The 22,638-nt window shown below is 38.5% G+C and overlaps 2 protein-coding genes across 2 annotated transcripts; one reads left to right on the plus strand and one right to left on the minus strand.

Moving 5' to 3' along the window:
* Window positions 1–2,263: 2,263 nt before the first annotated feature.
* LOC134823680 (prolow-density lipoprotein receptor-related protein 1-like) lies at window positions 2,264–6,828 on the minus strand. The gene is made up of 3 exons (XM_063835213.1): window positions 6,594–6,828; window positions 3,691–6,129; window positions 2,264–2,415 (listed from the first exon to the last, which is right to left on the minus strand). Exons 2-3 carry the CDS (start codon window positions 5,288–5,290, stop codon window positions 2,264–2,266), a joined length of 1,752 nt encoding a protein of 583 aa, XP_063691283.1. The 5' UTR covers window positions 5,291–6,129; window positions 6,594–6,828.
* A 1,276-nt stretch (window positions 6,829–8,104) lies between these two features.
* On the plus strand, window positions 8,105–21,306 carry LOC134823681 (dual specificity protein phosphatase 2-like). Its single transcript, XM_063835215.1, has 5 exons — window positions 8,105–8,168; window positions 11,858–11,955; window positions 18,381–18,507; window positions 19,847–19,979; window positions 20,159–21,306. The coding sequence occupies exons 1-5, from the start codon at window positions 8,105–8,107 to the stop codon at window positions 20,439–20,441; spliced, it is 705 nt and encodes a 234-aa protein (XP_063691285.1). The 3' UTR covers window positions 20,442–21,306.
* The last annotated feature ends 1,332 nt before the right edge of the window (window positions 21,307–22,638 follow it).

The raw sequence follows: 22,638 nt of genomic DNA on the forward strand, positions 1-22,638 counted from the left end.
GGAGTAGAGGTGACCATATTCGCACATTTACAGTAATCTTTACAGTCCCTTGTTTCTGCTACACTGCAGCATGAGATTGCTGGGGATCCAATTACATATGGAGCGAGTATAGCTGCAACTAAATTGGAACAGCAATTTACTAATGATTTTAATTTGTCTGGCAGAAACGACCGTACTTAGGGAATTAGAGGAATTTATGAAAATTTGGAGAAATACTGCAGCTGATAGCAATTATTACCTTATATGGAAGTGTTGCCATGTCAACGTTACCTTACATGGTAGTATTTCCATATAATTCTAACCCATCGGTCTACTTTGATTAGCCGTGTGTCTGAGAAGCAACTTATTCTGTCCTCAAATCGAGTCGTGATTATTACTTGTTATAACGTATTGAGGGAACCATGAGAAAATAAATATCCAACCCAGTCACAGATGGCTAAAATACCATTTTAAAAGTTAAAAATAGTTGGGTCCGCAAATTTAAAATTTATACTCCGAGTCACAAGCTAAATTTTGCCGCACAGCATGTTGTTATGGTAGAGTTGCCAGTTGTGGGTGTAACTGTAATGGAACGCCAAATTTAGTGGATGCAACTTCAATGACTTCAATTGAATTTTAATAGATAATAATTATATCATATATATTTTTGAGTAAACATTGGCTCATGGTACTTCGGGCCGGTCCCCAACTCGCAAATCGATTTGTTTTGGGCCATTCCGACTCTGAGATTGACTATTCTGCTAATAATGTTATATCAACACTTGCGAGTAGACCAGCTCAGGATAAAGTAATGTGCATGCTGCATGCGTTGACTTAGGTAGATACATGACACATTATTAGGTCAAGGTTGAACTTGAAGCATAAAATGTTGAAGAATTGAAGCATAAAATGAAATTATGGCTTGTTCCAAGCAGAGCACTATCACGGCATAAGCTGATACCTTAATTAATAAATTAATAACTATGAATATCTTAGTTGCGAAAACAAAGTTGACGAAAACTTTAGTCCGCGAATTATCGTTAACGGAAGATCGACCGTTTCATCGCAAAATTGTCCGTCGGAATATTGATGATATTATTATTACTTTATTTAATCATACAATGAATTTAAATTTGATCTCGAAGCCACTCTAACATCTTTGATTTTCACACATCGATAAAAAATGTAATTTTTACCGGGATCTTTAGGCATTTTAATGTCAATGGGCTTTTGTGCAGCTTAGTGGCCTTTAATTGTGCTTCCACATATCCAATTATCCATGGTAGTGGTACTGTAAAATGTATTGAAATCTGACAGTTATTGATTATTTAATTTGACATGGTGATTGAATAATTCGAAAAACAAAATTATCGTCGGGAATGGTTTCTACCGAGTTTGGGTTTTGATGAAAATGGTCGCGCTGAAAATGTTCGTAGTTAAGCTGTATATCAACATCAACTTTACTGAAATGGAAAACCAGAAAAGGCTGAGTGAGCCGAGTTTTGTGAATTCATGCGATCGAATGCCGGAATGGTGCAGCCGCACAGTAAACAAAATTAAGTGATGTTCAAATACTGATTCGGATATGCCCTGATTTACCGCCTAGTGTTTTCCCGGCCCCAAACCACGCGCTAAATCAGGGAAAATATATAAAAAAAATATATAAATAAAAGTTAAACAACAATTAAGGACATGAAGAATTACAAATAAAATGTACAATTATTTAATTCTAAAAGTTAATCCAAACAAAAAGAAAACAGAATTAAGAGATTATTTATTACTTTTTCAAAACACCTGAAACTTTAAGGATTATACCAGTTTTCAGACGTTTTCCAACCTATCATCTCCAGGCCAGCATAGGGGTGCATGCGAAGCCACATAATATAATAAATTATCCACTTCTAATTATCAATTTAACGCAGAGTTTTTGAAAAACGAGCCCCTATACTGAGATGAGTAATCAGTATTGTACATCATCGAACCAAACACTTGAAGTGTTATATTCGATAAAATTTGAGAGTTTAAACTTAAAGCGCCCATTGGCGAGATGCTCATATCATAAGATCGTGGATAAAACAAAACGTGCCTTTTGTGTCTGATCAGAAGATAATTAAAAACGGCTAAAGTAAAGAAATAACACAGCTTTGGTCGAATCAAATAATAAGGCGTTTTTGAAATTTTTAAAAATCGCTTTTTTGTGTCTTTACGTTTGTTTTGCGTTTTCATAACTTTGAAAACATTCAAATTTTAAAATGTCTCATTAATCTGAAGACAATATGGATATTCATTTTTCATTTCCATGCCATGTGATGGCTGTCTCGATATCATCAACAATATTATCTGATCCATCAGTCGGTGACTGTTCTACTCTCCTGATATCATCCTCACTTGCATCCAATGTTGGATGCGGTATAGTTACCATTTCAAAGTTCTCTTCTGGTTTGTTTCTGGAATTTAGTCTGCATATACTCATCATTGTAATATAAGTACTTTGAATCTTTTTCTTGAACAATTCCCTCAATGTGTTGTCATATAGTAAAGGGTTTATCACGGAGTTGATCGGTAGCACAAGCATTGTCAAGTTCACGTACCATTTTGTAGCATCAATTATATGTAGGTTATGAAACGTACATATAGTGCAAAATGGCGCCCAGCACAGGAAGTCAGTTACAATGATGGCGGTGATTCTTTTTTGGATGGCCCTGTTTTGTCTTACTCTATTCGGGCTCTCAATAGCTCCTGACCTAGCAGAAGATCGTCTTGTTAAAAAGTTTATAATGACATAACAGACTGTGATCACAACGAAACAAATAATGTTGAGGCCTAGGATTATCCACATCATTGTATCACCTTCGTGATCACTGATGTCGGTAAAATTGTCTAATCTTTCTCTGCTTCTTCGAGCATCATCCCGCCGAACAAAGTACTTAAATAGACAAATCCCGTCATTTCCATAGAAATGAACTGCCTTTCTATTCATTATCCCATAGTTTTGACTAAACATTTCGTCTACTTTTCCACCTATTTCTTTCCAGGTTGCATCAGCGGTGATATTCAATGAATTGTTGTATTTTTTGAGAACTCTTACATGTCTAGCTTTGTCAGGAAAACCAATGAAAAATGTATAATCAGGATCGTAATGGATTCCTTGCACAAAGAAATCCTCTAAATAAGGGGCCAGGGGTATCAAAGCTACAGCTAGTGATGAAGCGACTGCTCCTAGTGTCAGAAGAACTGCTTTTATGATGGCTCTCTCATTCATAGGGGCCGGGGGAGTCATTCTCGTTGAATTTCGAACGAGACCAGTCATCCTGTCCATGCTGAGGATGGTCATTGTGAAGAGAGACAACTGTGACCCTACAGTGCTTATGATCCCTAGTGCTTTACATGCATCTCCTGTAAACCACTCGATTTGATGTTTACAGAAGTTTTTCCCATAAATGAGACTGTCGTAGGTTGACAGTCCTATCAGATATATACCGATAAGTAAATCACCACATCCAACCAAACTGACGAGAGATCTTGTCATCAACATATTTTCCGTTTCACATTCTTTCATTTTTATGAATCCATTTAATACAGTGAAAACGTTAAAGATGACCGCCAAAATTCCGAAAAACCAACAAACAAATTTTAACGCCAAGTTTTCTAGAATTTGTTTCCCACAGTGCCCATTACACTCGTCCGAGAGATCATAACAATCATAAATACCATCGCATTTCATCGACAAGGCTATCAGTTGTCTTTTGTTTTTAAGATGTTCGGTGTTTTTACAAACCATGTGATTAGAGCACATTTCTTCATCACTCAAATCATCGCAATCGTTGACAAGATTGCAGAGTTTACAATAGTCTACACATTTTTTGTTTTTGCACTCAAAGAATTTTTGCTGATACACGCGCTTTCGTGTGGTGATTGCGAAGGTAAGATAAGAATTATTTGCTAGTGTATAGACTCGGTCAGGAAATTGAGTCGGACAGGAATCATGCTTCAGATTACTATAACGAAGAGGACAAGTGGTGGTCGTAAGGCACATACCCATGCAACTTAGGTAAACATAATATTCACCATACTGATAATTGCAATCTTGTTTAGAGCTTGGATCAGTTGGGACTTCAATTTCAAACCCCGAAAGTCCGAAGATGTTTTTCCCATCCGGAGGTCCTTTTGTCCAATCAGTCTGACAGGGCGCCGAATATGCTGGTATGTCTGGAAAATCTCTAGCGATTCGGCAGACATCGTTTTCGATTCCATTGCTGCACGATTCGATACCGTCACAAAGAAAATCTGCCATAACTGTATCATTCTGTGACGTCACTGATCGTGGACACAAGAAGACATTTTTACATTTCTCACTGCTTAGATTGAACCATGATGTTTCTTCAATTTGATTCTCACATAAGTTCCAATTCTCCTTAATCTCATCTGCTCCATTTTGGCAATCAGTAACACCGTCCATGATCCATGACATAGGAAAGCTGTGTACAAATCTGCCATAACGGAACATCCGCGCACAATTGAATTTTGTTACCAAGAATCTGCAGATTTCACTGTTTTCATCGTTTCCGTGCGGACAGTCATTGAATCCATCGCACATCTTGTGTTTATGTACTTTGCAGTCAGCAGAAGGGGAGACGCAAACATTTTCCAAGCCACCATCACATATCAGGGTTGGTTCCTTAGTCTTTCTGTATTCACTGTCACACACGACGTATTTAGACACACTCGACATATAACCATTTACCAGACAGTAACCCCCTATTCGCTCTTCCCCAGTACAGTTGGTCTGGTCCGAATAGTCCGCGCAGTAAGGGTAATAACCTTTGTCGATGTCGAACACAGCACACCTTGTATAGTTTAATATCGGTACCGTGATATTCGTTTCAAGTTTGTTTTTCCAGTAGTGAGTGCACGAGGCTGATGCTGAGTAAATCACCGAGCAGTCACTCTCCGCATGGAAATCAGAACAAGTATTTCCGAAACAGTTCATGTCGGATATTATCCTACTCTTGGGAGTTCCCGTGATCAAACACTTTATCCCATAGAAGAGGCCGTTACAATACGACTCGTCCTCGCAGAAGTTCTTATCGCATTTGTCATTACATATTGTGGTGTCTTGTGGACTAAAATTATGTGCAATATCTGTTTCACACAAAACATAGCCAGCGGTGGTTTTGCTGATTTGTTCTCGGTCAAAACATGTCTGATATCCGTAGGGGTCGTTATCACATATTGCAGAGATTTTGAGAGATTTACCTTGTGTGGTCATATTGTAGTACTCATCAGAGTTGGTGCATTTGAAGTAATACATTTTCTTGCTTAGTTCGTCAGAACATGCAGTCTTCAAGAAGTCTCCTACCCTGGTTGTGGCACACTTTGTCTCTGAATCCCTCAAGTCCTGCACAATCCGGTAATCAATGCATCCCTTACAATTACAATTAGTGGCTTGACAAAAGCTTATCTCAAAATCTCTCTGATAACAACAAGGATAATCTCCGTCAGGATCACACTCTTCTGACAGTAAGCTGGCTTCCTGTTGATACTTGTCGCATCTCTTTCCCGAATCAACATATACTGTGGAGCTCTCTGAAAATTGTGAATTGAGCGTTAGTTATGTACTGACATAAAATCAGCCAAAATCATAAAGAAGTTTTGTTTACCACTGGAGATAACCACAAAAGTTTCTTAATATTATCGGATAAGTAATATGGAAAAATAAATGGAGGCAGGATAAGACAAGATCAGCTGTTGTAAGTCAGCTGCCTACTGCCTAGGACTGGAGGATTGAAATTTAATTCTTTGAATGAACTCATGTGAGTAAAGGTGTAAGATGTAGTTCCTAACTATAACAGAAGTCTAGACTCACTAAAACTAAACGATGAAGTAGTTCCCGATATCAGAAACTGAGAAGGAGTGTGTCTATGTGTGGTCCCTGTGTGTGGTCCGGATCAGGGTTACTGAAAATATTCTTTAGATAATCCGGTCGAAAAAATATTTACTTTGGTCAGAAAAAAGGTGAGCAGCAAAATTTGTAGCAAGATTTTGAGATACTTGAAAACATAACGACTTACATTTACCACATCTAGGTATATCACAAATTCCCATCGAGGCAAAGTTCCCTCAGCATTATAACACCAGGGGACTGGTTCACTGAAGACAATTAAACCATGTTAAAAGAGTTTTTAAAAGCAGATTCACGTATACTTCATGTTTTCAGGAACCCTACAATACAGCGGACTCGGCTCAGCGGGCTTGGGACAGTGGACTGGGCTTGCTGAAGACGATTTACACACGATTTGAAAGCTTCTGAAGAGCCCTATACAGGCTACAGTGTAGTTTGAGTTTTATTTTGTAAATTGTTTGCACTTTTCTCCTTACTTTCTTATGAATTGATGGTAATGGTATGCAATTGCAAACAGATGGAAGACTCACCCGTCTGGATTTCTGCAATAGTTCTTTTGTAGTCCTGCGTCAGGGTAACTGGAAATATTGTTTAGATAATCCGGTCGAAAATTAAGGGTTTGCACTAACTTTTAAATGTTTAATGCCGCTTATGCTGTTTCTTGGCTACGACTGATTAACTGTTATGACAAAGTAAAAACAACAAAACTCACGAGAAAGAAGTTCTATCGTGTCTATTAGGTGATTGAGAGTCCCATCTCTGACAGATGTGTCCTGATAACGTGACAGATACATTTCCCCTGTACATTGATCCATCCTTATCCTCTTCGTCAACGCACAAATCTTATAAAGGAGATTTATTATTATTTAAAAAAAGGTTAGTGTCTCATTTTGACGATTTTTTGGTCCAGGGCAATCAAATAAACAATATTTTGATTTTTTCAGTTATAAATTGCTTTGTGAAATCAACTTTGGTTTCGCGACTTAAAGTTTTGAAGGTATACAGTTATGTATTCTCACCTGGAGGTCGTACAGATCAAGTCTGAAATGAAGAGAGCAAGATAAGTAACAGATAAAGCCTCCTCTTCGCCAATCCCATATCAATAAGCTTTCTGTGGCGTTAAAATTCATGAGGCAAATATCTTATTGTGAACCAAAATGTATTGAAATTCAAATAACGGTTCGATTGGCACTCCCTTTATATTTGTAAAACTAATTTTATACAATACTCCGCCCCACTGGCACTAAATCGCTCGCCCAAACATTTTATAAATCTTGGCCCTGAGAGTATAAAAGTAAGTATTAACTGCTAACGATGTATTTTTGGACGCTAATTCCATATTACCCCCACGACGTAGGGTAAAAATGCTTCCCTCAGGAGTTATGAGCAAAAGTGTTAAAGTAATTTGGTTGAGGTAATAGGGTTTTTGTAAAACCGTTTTATTCGCGGCTGCAAAATCGTACAAACCTAAATCACGTGATAATTTTTTTACGCTTATATAATTTGTGTAATGAATAATTAAACAGTGCAATTGCCGAGTGGTTTAGGCATCTAGAGCTTACATGTGATAAAACTTATCTTAAAGTTAAGGTGATACTAGCAGGTGATTTCAATGCAATTGACCGATCTTGAAAACACATCGAGGAAGATAATTGAAGCATTATCTGCTGCATACCCATTTTAACCACGCAGCCACCCTGTCTCAATGTTCGTTCTAGCAAGGACCAGATGTTATCCTAGAGGAAAGTTACTCCTTGACTTTTGGCCGTGCAACTCTAACCCATCCTAAACGGCAGCGTACTCACCTGGCGATTCCTTAGGGGGAATTACATCGGTGAATTATGCGAGCTAGCGTTGTTGGACTATGTTGCTGTAGGAGTGACATAAAGCGATCGTTAAGTGTTTTAGTGACCTTGATTTGAACAAAATTCTCGATCGCAAACCCTCTGTCAACAACACTTAACTGGACACAAATAACCTTTCAGAAGAAATACTGCGTGACTCGAGGACGCGCCAGGAAGTACAAATGGCCATGTGAGGATAATGTGAGCTCAAAATTCCTTGCTAGCTATGGGTGACCTAGTATAAAGGAAAGACGGAAACTCTGGCTACAAGTTTCATGCAAAAACCCATCAAGGACGTTCTTAACCTTAACAACCAATTTGTGAGCTGTTCATAAGTTGCTGAAAAGTTGATGCCCGAAAAACGCCTCAAGTAGTCAGAATGGCCGAGACTATAATCATATCGGTAGCACCAAAAGAAGAGTCGAATGAAGCCAATGGCATGGGTTGGAACATTGAATTGTATCCAGTCTTAAGTGGACACTCAACTTCTAGCAAAAAAGTATGGAGTACCCCATTGGACAGCTCTCGGGGACTTCTTATTACGAACTCGGGCGACAATATAGAAAAGATTGATCAGGACATAAGCGATCCAGAATTCTTTGAGAAGCTTTGCAAGGACATAGAAACCAGGGAAAACATTCTGCTGGAAAATCCTTCAAAGCTCTTAAAAATACAAAATCGCCTGCATCCAGTCTTGATGCCTTCGATATGATCAACTTTTGCAAGTTCTTCAGTGAACTTTACGGCAAAAGAACATCAAAGGACTCTATGATCGCAGAGCTACAGTCAAAGATGCAGGAAAATAACACATTTGTGGACGACCTGACAAAGCTTTCTCGGATCAGATATAACGTGGAAAGAGCTGTGTGCTTCATTAAGGCAACTAAAAAGGAAGGCAGTTTCCGAAGATCTAATTTTAATGAATTCTTCAAAGCCTCAACACTATCATGCTCAAGCAGTCCTTCACCTCTTCAACCACTGCCTAAGACTAGAGATTTACCCATTGGACTTCATCAGTAGTTACACCACTACACAAAAAAGGGATATCTAATGATCAACAACTACAGAGCCATCGCTGTATCGAGCAATTCGGAAAGCTCTTTGCAAGCCATATTGCTGAAGATTGATAATCATTTCCTGATCATGTGATACCTGATACAGCCAACCAACTGGTTTGCTGTAAAGACGCCTGGACAGCAGACACAGTTCACACTTTCAACCTGCGTGGAAAAAAGTATGTCACCAAGAAACGCCAAGGCTATACAATGCTTTGTCGATTATGCAAAGCGTTTGACTCCCATTTGTGTGAGGCATCCTATACAAGTTGTGGAAAATGGGTATTAAAGGGAGATTCTTTGAGTGCATTAAGTTCATGTACTCAACCTCCTCAGCCAAAGGAAGCTACTCGGCAAGCTGTCACAGAAGATCGACATATATGTGTTACCGAGCAAGGAAACCCCAATGTCCCTGACTGTTTTAATGCTTTGTCCACCTGCTTTCACATGATCTCCACAACATCGAAGGAGTGAAATTCCCTGTCCTAATGATACAGATATAACTATCTTGCTATGGGCAGACGACCTTGTCTTTAGCCTCAACATACACATCTTCAACAAATGCTTGATGTCCTAAAACAATTACTGCTCAGAATGGGGGCTGACGTAAAACGTTGGAAAAATTCGTCCTTGTGTTTAACCCAACAGGAAGCATCTGAAGGAAAGTCATGGTTCAAACTGGGAGGAGAGAACAAAACAGATACCCTCCGGGAGAGAGTATTGTTCCCTTGGCCATTACATTTACTCTGAAGCGGATCACTTAAGCTATCACACAAAAGCTGAGGGCAAAAAGCATTAAGAAGTTTATTTCTCTTTGAAAGCATACATTGATACCGCCACATCAGGAAAATCTTTACTGTTCAAGCTATATGATCACTTATTGTCCTGTGGTGTCGTTGGTTGCCAAGTGTGGCTGCAAGCACAGTCTGTTCCGCAACCTTCCCCACCACACCGAGCACCACACAGAAACAGGAAACGTGTTGTACACTCATTGCCAGGGACCCTCTAGAGAACTTTCATCTGTCTCTTTGAATGGACCTTAGGGGTGAGGAAGTCGCATCCAATGCTGCGATATGGGGTGATCGAAGGCAGGCATCACTTTCTTTTGGCATCACGCTATCAAAGGCAAGTGTTCAACTACATAAGAAAGACTCTGACAATGGTTGTTAGACGGTTCGTGACTGCTTTGTAGACACGCTTTCGAAGAGCAGGCGACCCTAACTGTGCTGGTTCCACTCTCGAGCTGATGCAAGAAAACATCGAGGCATCAGAGAGAAAGCAAGGATTAAGACCAAAGCCAGATTAGAAAGAGGTTTGCAAAAGTGGTTTATAAACTTCCTGAAAGGGAAACAGGAAAAGGACATCTACAGAAAACTATATTCATAAAATTTGCGAAGAGAAAGTTTTGCTCAAAGACGTACCTAGCCTTTGATCTTAAACTATGCTCAAATGAAGATCGCGCAATTCAGAAGCAGCTCCACCGCTTTACGTTGAAACTGTTCGCTACGGCAAAAAGCGGTTTACAAAAACATCGGGGCCTGCAGGACATTGCTGCTCAAGTGACGGATGACTTGTTAGATCTTCTCTATGAGGGGATACCAGGGGCCTATCCGTGTAGAAGATGAGATCACATCCTCTACGAATGCCCCTAATACGATGAAATACGCAAAAACCTGCCATCAACGAACGAGGGACCTGTTAGTAATGAGAGAAGAACAGGGAGAAATCTTCGACGACTCAAACATCATTTAGAGACATGGTCGTTTTTTAAATAGGTCGATGAACGGAGGTTCCGAGAAACATATGAATGAATGTAGTGTTTTGTACTATTTTGATACAGTGTTGTGGACAATGTATGATACTTTCTTTGTCATTGTTGTTTGCTTCTTGGCTGAGTTTTTTTGCATACGACTGTGCTATCTGTGATATTTTTTTTCATGGCTATCTACTTTTACCACCATGTTTGGTTTCGTTACATTGGAGTTTAGTTTTGATATTAAACCTTCTATTTCTATATTGGTCAGACACGGCATCTGCCGTTTGACCCAATTTTGTTTAATTCCTGTTTAATTCCTGTTTAATTCCTGTTTAATTCCTGTCTTAAATGGTAATGCCAAAATCAATTAGGCAATCAGTCTTCAATTCGTCGTATTATTATTGCACAATGTTCTTACTCTAAGTCTATAAAGGGTTGAGTTCGTTACTGGAATAGCTTGAATTTGCTATTCAATAAAATTGCGTACATCGGTCGTCTAGGAATCTAAACTTTGAAAAATCAGCAAGGTCTGCCCACAATAACTATAAGAACGATACAATCCTGAATCACTCTGAATAAGCAACGACAGACTTGAAACTTGTCTTATAATTGGGACTGAATGGTTGTTTGGTAAATGCCAGATGATAAGGATGAGTAGAAGAACAGCATTACTTACGTATATCTCCTCATTAGCTCATTGCACTACTAAAGACAAAGTCACCATTGCTGGGATACAAATTACAGATTCTGTACATTCAAACAAAATACCAAATTTAAATATAAAAATAAGTTTTATTCTCGAAGCAACTCCAAACTGAAAACAACTCCATATCTAAATACCAAATTTTAAATGTTAAAATAAGTCGCCTTCACTTTGCAGATAACTCCAAATCGAAGAAGAGAGCTCCCTTTGATTCGAATATTTTACTATGTACGTATCATACTGGGAAACTGCACCGTATTGTTACATCACATTTATAACTTTATAATGGATCCAATAGCTGCTATTGGACCAAGATAAATATTAGAGCGGGATGAAATCTCCTTCAAACCTATAGTACAAGCTTGCGCTGCACTGACGTCAGCTTTTTTGTGATTTCTTGGATAGCTAACCCACAATTCATATTCATGACATTCTTTCTTTGCCAAGCTGCGTTTTCAAAATCTTAGCGGTTCAATTGTATCGTTAATTCTTGCCTACCCTACGAAGAAGAAGAATATTTGCAGCATAATATCCGTACCAGTTATACTTACAATTACATAACCCGTACCCGCTATAACACGAGATGATGAGCGTTATTTTAACACTAAAACATTGCAGGAGCCAGTAAACCCGCAGAGATAATCCCTTTTCTGTACCTTGGTAACGAGAGAGACTCTGCCGACTTGACTCTACTCAGAAAACTCGGCGTCTCCAAGGTAATTAGTTAATTAATTGAGTGGTTATAGGTTTGTTACTTTAACTCCTAAGTGGCGTGCGGAGGCACGATTTAAAGGGGGGAGAAGATGTAATATTGTTCGGTGATCTTAGTCTCCACACGTGACTGGTGTTAAGGTCACGTGCGTAATGCTAGGCTTGTGGGCGTGGTGGCTGCAAACTAATACAGACCTAATGTTTAGCCCCTTCCCACGGCCCGTAATGTTATCGGCTAATTAAGAAATTGTACTCGAAATGGAAAACGCCCTTATCTCAGACTGTGTAAACTTGCATGGTGTTGAATGTATACTTACCAGCCAACTTATACTCACCGTGATCCCCGATTTAGTATTTACCGTGATCCCCTTGTGATTGTGGTTAGTCTTCCTTTCTCACGAGAGCCCCTGCAAAACATTGTTAAACAGTATCAAGCTTTTAGTTCAAACACTTTACTAAAACTCATTTAGAGGACTAAATGGGTTGCTTAAACCGCTAGTGGTCTGGTCAAGCTTCCTATCAAGTATCAGCTCACATAACTGCAATATTAAAGTAATCTCCAAGCTTGGTAGACACCGTTAAGAGTTGGATATTAATGCAGTTTCAAAGTTTCGTAGACACAGGTTACGCAGTTGTTAGATTAGTGTCTGCTGTAACCGTGTGTTAATGCCACATAGTTTGGAAGATATCATTAATCTCCCTTCCTTTCTTGAGCAAACCCCTAATATGAAGTAGTAGAGAATGGCGATCTTAGAGTTGTATAGTGGTCATTGAACTAGTGATTAATTGGAAAGTGCTGAATTCGTTGAGAATAACAAATTTTTTCTGTAATGTGCAGTGATCCTAGTCTGAGAATGCAGTACCTGTTAATAAATCAAAACACACCCCTCCCTCCCTACCTGTTAATAAATCAAAACACACCCTGGTAATAAAGGATTGATACATGTAGATTGTAGTGGTCACGGAGTCTCTGGGGACCACCGTTAGAAGAAGCCACAGTGGCGGTTTTGCAGTGTGAGAAGTAAGGGTAATTTTACAGTCTGATCTAATCTCTGAAAGAGCTTAACGGTCACTAATCTGCGGTAGGATTGTGGTTACAAGCTTTGATTTTGAAACATTCAATTTGTAATCACACCCATGGCGCAGAACAACATTCTCTTCCATCTTCCGTTAACTTCATTGCTGACTACCCCAGTTTTCCGTTGCTCCAAATTCAAGGATTGCGCAACCTTAAATGACAATGTCTCGCTGGTCCACCATGGTACACAACTACTTAACCCTTACAGGCGACCAATAATAATGGACGGTGATTTTAACACCAAAAAAGGAGCTGCATTAACAGTAATTTAACCTTACTTGATGGTTCTGTCTCAGTTCAGCAAGAAACTAATATCTATAATATGTGTATAACGCCCACTCTAATCTCATCAACAAATCCACCTTGAATACCACCTTATTAGGTATCAGACAGCACTCTCTTGGTTTACAAATTTACCAGTTAGACACCCTCGAATCACTGCTAGCTTACCATTTTATCCCACCTGAATCAGACATTATTCTTATAATGTTATAAGATGACTTAATAGAACTCAAAACCACTATAACGAGTGAAAATATAGATAACTGAAGATAATGTATAGAAATCCTGATAATACTGGCCATAAGTACTTTAAATGGCTAATGCATTACCTTCTCCCTTTTATCACCGAATTCTTTCTTGATCATACCCTTCTAGTGTCGTGAGATATATACAGTCGTGATAATAAACCGTAATGTCGTGGCCACAATGTCGTGTAGTATAAAGTTGTGGCCTGCAGTATAATGTGTGTCCTGATAAAGGTAGTCACGTCTGTTATACAGCACTGTCAATGTGTGGTGATATTAGAGCGTTGAAAGCCGGGAGTTAAGCAGTAAATTTTACCAGACAGAGGAGAAGTTAGTGTTCTCTTGCTGCCTTACACGCTAGTTAGACAGCCTCACAGCTTGTAGTGTAGTTAACGAGGGGAACACGCTATATAACCCTGTGTAAGGAGGGGGTCTTCTTTGAGAGACAAATTCGCGACAAGCTTCACAAATAGTTTTATATGGTGCCGTGAAGGGTTTGATAATGAAAGTGAAAGTGTAAAATTCCAGCTCGCTGCTGTGTACTGATCTCAAACTATCATCAAACAAGAAGAAAGTGTTAAGTTAGGCGTCTAAATCTGATCCTCTCAGTGAAACACAGCTTCTTACTGCTCCTTTCCTCCGACTCTGTGATTAAACCCATCTCACTCTCGTTTCTTTCAAGTCACTGTCTCTTTACCAGTGCATCACTCGTGCCCTTGTCTCCCCCTGTCTTATTTACGGTTTCCTCAGTAGACAAGATGCCTTAGGCATGCTGTGTAACATCAACCTTAAATTTGTTTACCCACGACGACTATCCCGAAACTAAGACGCGTAAAAGTCATGCAAATATTCATTGTATATTCAGTGTATATTCAGTGCATATTCAGTGCATATTCAGTGCATATTCAGTGTATATTCAGTGCATATTCAGTCAGCTGAAAACGCTATTTTAAACGCTAGCTGCAAGGTGTAGGCAGACAGACTTGACTGGGTTCTTGTCTAGCGAATTCTTTTCTGGGCACTTGTTTAAGTTATGCACGTGTCAAGTACGATACTTGCTGAGGGAAGACATTATCATGAGATTACTGTTGCCTCTTTATATCAAGAAAACAACATTTTTTTCAAGAAAACATACCTGCCAAAATATGGACGTTAGATAGTATTACGTATCCTAAAATTTAACACTGAATTCCTCACAAGTTGCTACTGGAATGTGTTGTGGCCTACCCGATATAGACGTTTATGATACAGCTTAATATATAACACAAATACTATTGCTACAGGAATACCTTTATTATAACTGTGTGTGTGTGTCTGGTGAACGCAAATAGTTACTTTTGTACCTTTATTTGCTATTATAGTAAGGGGAAAAGTGGCATTCCGTTGGATTTGAATGTTCACAAGGATTTCTCAACGGAATATGGTAGTTAGGACCCCTACGAACATAATTAGACTTGTTGCCAATTTTGTATCTCAACAGAAACACCACTTTTACCACTTTTTACCACCTCTGTACCACCTTTCTGGTTTGCCAAATATCTTTAGTTGTGAACATCGTAGAAGGCTGCAAATTAACCTAGAATGTTTATCTTATCAAGGAGTAAAACTTTTGTATTAAAAATTTTTACATTGGACAATCAGCTAATTGGATAATTACCAATTAGTTAATCACCAAAAAAAGTGAAAATTTTTTATTGGCTCAAAATGATTGAAATAGTTTGAAACACGGAGAAATGTAGTTTTTAGAAAAACTTCAAAAATTTTTCACTTAAAAATTTTTTTCGAGACTTAAAAAAAAAGTTTGAAAATTTGAAAATATTTTTTTCCGCCAAAGGTGATCGAATTGCATGAAACGTGAATAAAAATGCTTTGCAGTAAAACTTCGAAGATTTTTAGATTGGGGAATTCTAAAATCATCAATATTTGAAGTTGGAGTTCAGTAAATCTCGACATATTTTAGTAATTAGGAATAGCTTATATATTAGCGGAAAGGGCTGAACCTGAAAAAGGTTAACCACACAATATTAGAGTTTCATAACTAATTACAATACAGCTTTATCAAATTCCACATAAAGAAACAGCACAAAAGGACCATTTAAGATCGAACCGATTTTACCTGCTGTTCTATCATTTTATTGATTTCAATGATCAAAACCTCTGTACTGTCAATCTTGCCAATCTATACCGGGTATCTGAATGTACCGGACCTTTTATTTACCTCTATAATTAGACCCAGTTGTGCAAGAAATCCGATTTCTCACAGGGGTTTCTTTTAACTGTGCACTTTTTGTCACTCTCGCAAGAGGCCCGGTATTATAGGGGGGTATAGGAAGCGTAAATATACCTTCCATCATCCACTGTGGCTTTTTTGTATTGTGAATGCGCATGCCGCTTCGTTTGCTATGCCAGATACCTCAAATAACCCCCATATCTCATTGCCAGGGTCGGGATAGAGCTGGAGATAGCATCGAGAGGTTGCTTGCTAGAAATAGCTAGATTTAGAGTAAACTGGTGGTAGCTGGGTGGTGCTAGCATGGATGTAGCAGAACGTAGCTACACGGGGTTTCATTGGAGTTGGTTATTTTAATGGCCAAAGAGTGCCGGAACTAAAGTTACTTAAGATTGCAGTTTAGGGGCAGTGTAAACCACGGTGTAGTCAGGGACACAGAGCTACAGTGCAGGAGTACTGCAAAAGAACAGTGCAAGTGATACAGTCTGCAACAGTAAAACGCCGAAGAAGGAGATAAGATTGTGGCTGCAGAGGAGGAGAGGAGCTGGAACCTGATTGTGTTTGGGTTGAATGAAGAGGAGGAAGAAGAGTTTCCTGCTCTGGTAACTGCATTTTTGGAAGAGGTGGGGTGAGAACTTATTTTCAAGCGACAAGGGTGGGCTGGAAGCAACCAGGTACAGCTACCCGACCTATTAAGATCACCATCCTGAGCTTATCAGCCTTTTATCAGAATCTGATGAAAACAGAGAGACTGACCCACCCCTTTTAGATCCAACGAAACCGTTTATATAAATCGACTTTTCCGCATGAATTACTTCATGGTATCTTCTTATCAAGGCTACAGACCTTGCCGTACCTAAGCGAGTCTCTTTAGCCCTTTTCTTCTTTAGAGCTTTAGGTTAATGATCAAACTTTTCGCTACTCGCTCTTCACTGGATCTATCAGGAAAGATTACATCTTTTTAGGTCTCAACCAGCCTTAGTTTTCCTGTTTCCATCATGTAGTACTAGTACGTTCTGCCACCTCCATTTTAGCACCACCCAGCTTTCATCAGTTCACTCTAAGTCTAGCTTTGTCGGCGTTTTACTGTTGCAGACTGTATCACTTGCACTGTTCTTTTGCAGTACTCCTGCACTGTAGCTCTGTGTCCCTGACTACACCGTGGTTTACACTGCCCCTAAACTGCAATCTTAAGTAACTTTAGTTCCGGCACTCTTTGGCCATTAAAATAACCAACTCCAATGAAACCCCGTGTAGCTACGTTCTGCTACATCCATGCTAGCACCACCCAGCTACCACCAGTTTACTCTAAATCTAGCTATTTCTAGCAAGCAACCTCTCGATGCTATCTCCAGCTCTATCCCGACCCTGGCAATGAGATATGGGGGTTATTTGAGGTATCTGGCATAGCAAACGAAGCGGCATGCGCATTCACAATACAAAAAAGCCACAGTGGATGATGGAAGGTATATTTACGCTTCCTATACCCCCCTATAATACCGGGCCTCTTGCGAGAGTGACAAAAAGTGCACAGTTAAAAGAAACCCCTGTGAGAAATCGGATTTCTTGCACAACTGGGTCTAATTATAGAGGTAAATAAAAGGTCCGGTACATTCAGATACCCGGTATAGATTGGCAAGATTGACAGTACAGAGGTTTTGATCATTGAAATCAATAAAATGATAGAACAGCAGGTAAAATCGGTTCGATCTTAAATGGTCCTTTTGTGCTGTTTCTTTATGTGGAATTTGATAAAGCTGTATTGTAATTAGTTATGAAACTCTAATATTGTGTGGTTAACCTTTTTCAGGTTCAGCCCTTTCCGCTAATATATAAGCTATTCCTAATTACTAAAATATGTCGAGATTTACTGAACTCCAACTTCAAATATTGATGATTTTAGAATTCCCCAATCTAAAAATCTTCGAAGTTTTACTGCAAAGCATTTTTATTCACGTTTCATGCAATTCGATCACCTTTGGCGGAAAAAAATATTTTCAAATTTTCAAACTTTTTTTTTAAGTCTCGAAAAAAATTTTTAAGTGAAAAATTTTTGAAGTTTTTCTAAAAACTACATTTCTCCGTGTTTCAAACTATTTCAATCATTTTGAGCCAATAAAAAATTTTCACTTTTTTTGGTGATTAACTAATTGGTAATTATCCAATTAGTTGATTGTCCAATGTAAAAATTTTTAATACAAAAGTTTTACTCCTTGATAAGATAAACATTCTAGGTTAATTTGCAGCCTTCTACGATGTTCACAACTAAAGATATTTGGCAAACCAGAAAGGTGGTACAGAGGTGGTAAAAAGTGGTAAAAGTGGTGTTTCTGTTGAGATACAAAATTGGCAACAAGTCTAATTATGTTCGTAGGGGTCCTAACTACCATATTCCGTTGAGAAATCCTTGTGAACATTCAAATCCAACGGAACCTTTAAATCGACCACTTTTCCCCTTACTATTATCGTCACCATGGTATTCTTCATTGAACATTTATAAATCTCCAACATAAGGTAAATTCCTATAAATAGCAATGACTTAAATGGAGGGCGCTGTTTAAAAGTTTAAAAAACTCAAGTGCTATGTATTTTCAGGTGCTGAACGTGTCAAGGAACTGTGTCAACCATTTCCCCGAATATTTTGAATACCTGAACGTTCCAGTGGAGGATCGGGTGTATGCGGATATTTCACAGCATTTCAACAAAGCTCTTCAGTTTATCGGTACGTCCACTTTCATTTTCACTCCTACTTTCACTCCTACTTTCTGTTTTTATCTTTACTTTCAGATTCAGCGATCGAATCATTTTCACCTAAGAGATTGGGGGTCGGTTTTTTAAACAAAAATTTTCATTTCTTAAGACTATCGTATGGGGTACTATGGGCAACATTGATCCCGAACCAAGAATCTATCAACTGATAGATCTAGACAGTATCGGCGTGATTGGTATTTACTATTTGGTATTCGAATCTGGTAAATGGGCGTTGAGACTCCTCTATATAGCTGCTACCACTGTACAACATCGTCTATTCATAGCAAAAGTGCATTCCGATCGTTCTGCAGAAATACTTCAAGATTAATGTTGCAACTGATATCGTAGAAATTCGGCCATGTCAAGCGTACTTTTCTGTGATGCTAACTTAGAGGTGTGGCCGGGTCTTCATTAATTCTAAATTTACTGCGCTTACATTAATTAATGACAAGTTATTTTTGTTACAAATATAATAAGTTATTTTTAAGGTGGAAATACCCGGATAATAAATAGTATAGCGAGCTTGAAATAATATTTTCTACAATATTCCAGAACAAATGATGTCACGCTGACTAATTTCCGGGCGCGTAATCCAGTTACAGTCCTTCGTTCATCTTAATCCACCCCATTCTCCACCACACTTAGACAATAATGCGCTCAAAACAATTTAACGGCTCTAATTAACCCGTCAGTGACGGTGTTAACGGTGTTAATTGGATTAGAGCCGAGTTATAAGGCTGTGTGAATGTTGTGGGACTGTAATTGTAAAGTGATAAGTTACACCATGCTTCTAATCTAGAACTTTGTAGCTAGCAGCACCTTTGCTCCTGGCACTAACAGTTGATATGACTGGATTTACCAGTTTTTATATTGTATTTGAGTTAATGATTTGACACACAGATGTTAGGAGTTGGTTAGCAGCTTGCACTTAGTTCACATGGTCATTGGTCAGAGAACAATCAAAACAGCTGTAGATTAAAGGGCTTGAAAAGAATAGTAAATTACTGGTAACAATAGAAAAGCTTCAGTGTCAAGTATAAGCAACTTTTCAATCTATCAAGACCAAATATATGTACGTGCGATATGACCTGGATTCGACCAATCACAAAGTACGTCTGCAAGTGACCACTGGATTTTTATTATTTCGTTCCATCTATTGTAACATTAATCAAAATATGCAGATAGATCTAATTCTAACAAGGTATAACCATTACGTAACAATATCTAAACATTACGACACAACGTCTAAACGTTACGTCACAAGGTCTAAACATTGCGTCACAAGGTCTAACCATTACGTCACATTTCAGAACACGCCCGAAGTGAAGGTTGCAGTGTATTGGTACATTGTAGAGCAGGAATCTCGCGGAGCGCAACTGTTATCATTGCATATTTGATTCAGTACTACGACTACAGTATGGAGGAAGCTTTCGACTTCATCAAGTTAGTAATACTTTTATAATGTTTATTATTTGGTTATTTAATGTGGGTTGATTGGCGAAAATCTCATATGTAATAGCATTAAATAATAAATTGGATAAACAACATATAGTCAATACTATCGTGTGCAAATAAATGAACATCTCTCCTTTCAAGTAAATTAACATCCTCCCTCCCCTCAGAGTAAAACATCCAGTCGTGTCCCCCAACTTCAACTTCATGGGACAACTCCTACAATTCCAGAATCTCCACCGTACCAAGAAGAGTGAGGGAAGTACTCCTGAACTATTCGAGCGTCAGGAGGAGGAAGAGGAGGAGGGCGGGGACAACCCCGCGCTTGCAGACAACCTTGACAGTGGTCTGTTCGCTGATCCTGGAGGAGATGTTCTGGAGGAGTTTCCTGTGTTAGAGTTACAACCAGTCCCCCTCCCCTCCAAACACACGTCTTTCTCTTTCGGAGAGTGACGTCATGAGCTTAGTGACGTCACACTATGACGTCACCATGACGTCATCACCGCGTCTCTTTGTGTGACGTCTTACTAGGATAACTTTCAGTGATGGCCTGTGTTTTTGTGTTGATAACGTGTCATCATTTCATATATATGACTACCCAATCTCCCCAACAAACAGTTGGTAGGAGGTCGGGATTTGTTTGAGGACAATTAGTTGCCGTTGACAAAACAAATAGTGGTCCAAGTGACACTTGGACAAGTTAAAATCTTATATCTTAGTGCGACTAATCGTCCTCGGAGTTTTAAGATTACGTTTCTGTATATAAAATGTACGCTGATGTTTACTAATCTGATATCGCACCGTTAAAAAAATGTTGTTTAATAACCTTTTCAAGTTTTATATTTGACAACCAGAATTTTTGAATATTTTAACGTTTCACGGCTTACAAAACTTCAATCCACAAGCTTTAAAAGATATAACGTTATTTTGATAAGATCCATAAACACTTATTATGATAATCTTAATTTGATCATCACTTTTAAGTGCTTAACATTTTATTTTTATGAAAACATATTTTCACCAAAAACATGTTGACTGCTCATTAACAGGGATAATTAATCGTTTTGTATTTATTTTTATGTGCAAGTATGTGGTCTCGGGAAGGTATGAAGCTGGACGGGGCAGGTAATTTAGGGTGACAACTACCGCTGTGCAGCGACCAATTTGAAATTCAACTATGAAATGCGAGAAAGCATTGAGTTGGCTGATTGCAGGAGTGTACAGAAGCTAGTTCAGGTGTTGTTCAGAGTTCAGTTTCAGCAAGTCTGTCGGACAACTGGTCATCTTTTATTTGAAATATTCACCATAACTTGATTATATCGTGTAGAATCTACACTGTAGATTGCATGATGTTCGGGAGTTGCCTACTCAATGAGTCAAACTATTTTTAAGGACCCTATATTATCTGAGATCTTTAATTTCAACTTTAAAAGATTTCCAGTTTAGATGAAGCTACCGGACACCATAATAACGATAAAAACATTAAATAGACCAGTTTTCCGACAGAGATTGCCTAGCATCACATAGTTAAATTCATTAAAAAAAACCTGAACTCGCTTCTTTTCGCCCTCAAAACTAGTTATTGATGATTTGTCAGGAATGTAATTGTTTAATGGATCTCCAAGATATCTCACTTGATGTATACCCACAAGGATGTCGATGTATAGAGTGTATTTTCAGTTATCATAATCCGTGAGGTATGTAATGACGAGTCAAACATTGTGTTATCTCTCTCAGACTGGAGACAGTGTCATTATATATTGCGATCAACTTTTATTGACCAATTATTTAATACTAATTGATATTTATATTTCATTTTCACAACCTTATTAAACAGCAGTTTTATTTGTTCCAGAGCCAGTAAATTTCGGGATTATGATATAAAACCATCACCTTTCGCAGTTTGCACGTGCGAAAGGTGAGAATTTTGCTCATTCGTGATTTCGAACAAATTTTGCTTTCCCACGACAGTTAAATGGCATTATATTTGAATTTAATGCTAACTTGAATGAGTATAAAGTGGCATATTCAGTCAGTGATCTACAGATATGCGCACCTAAACACAAGGAAATGTTTTCAAAGGTAAAATTTCGAAATCATTGAAATTAGCTCCTGGCCTTATAAATGAAGTTTTGAGTTTACATTTCGACTTTGTGAAGTACCCTGGCATTGTAATCAAAAAAGATGATATTTGACAAAAACCCATAATCACGGGTAGAGTGGACCGCTGCCAGTGTCTCTCTTTCCCAAACAAAAGGAAATGATATTAATTTGAATGACCGTCCGCAAATGCAAAATGATCAATGATACCGAGAATGAAATCGGTCGCTCGTTTTTCCCATTCATTTAAAATTGTAAAAGATTAAGATAAAAACTACCTGAAGGCAACTATACTCGTATCGACCCGAAATATCACTATCAGGTATCGACCCGGCCGGACGGCCGGAGTGCACGCTTCGCGTGCACGAGAGAGGTATACATGATACAACGTGTAGCAAACCCGAACGCAACCCAAAAAGATTTGTACAGCATGTGATTGATGTTAATGTTATAAATTGAAACTTATTTATAAAATTCGTAAGCCGTGAATGAACGGAAAAGTTTCAAAGTATTTCAAGAAGAACTGTAATCACAACGGCACTCTAAAGTT

The sequence above is a fragment of the Bolinopsis microptera genome, chromosome 11, assembly GCF_026151205.1.
Source record: "Bolinopsis microptera isolate Bmic1 chromosome 11, MBARI_Bmic_1.0, whole genome shotgun sequence".
In the NCBI taxonomy this organism is placed as follows: Eukaryota; Metazoa; Ctenophora; class Tentaculata; order Lobata; family Bolinopsidae; genus Bolinopsis; species Bolinopsis microptera.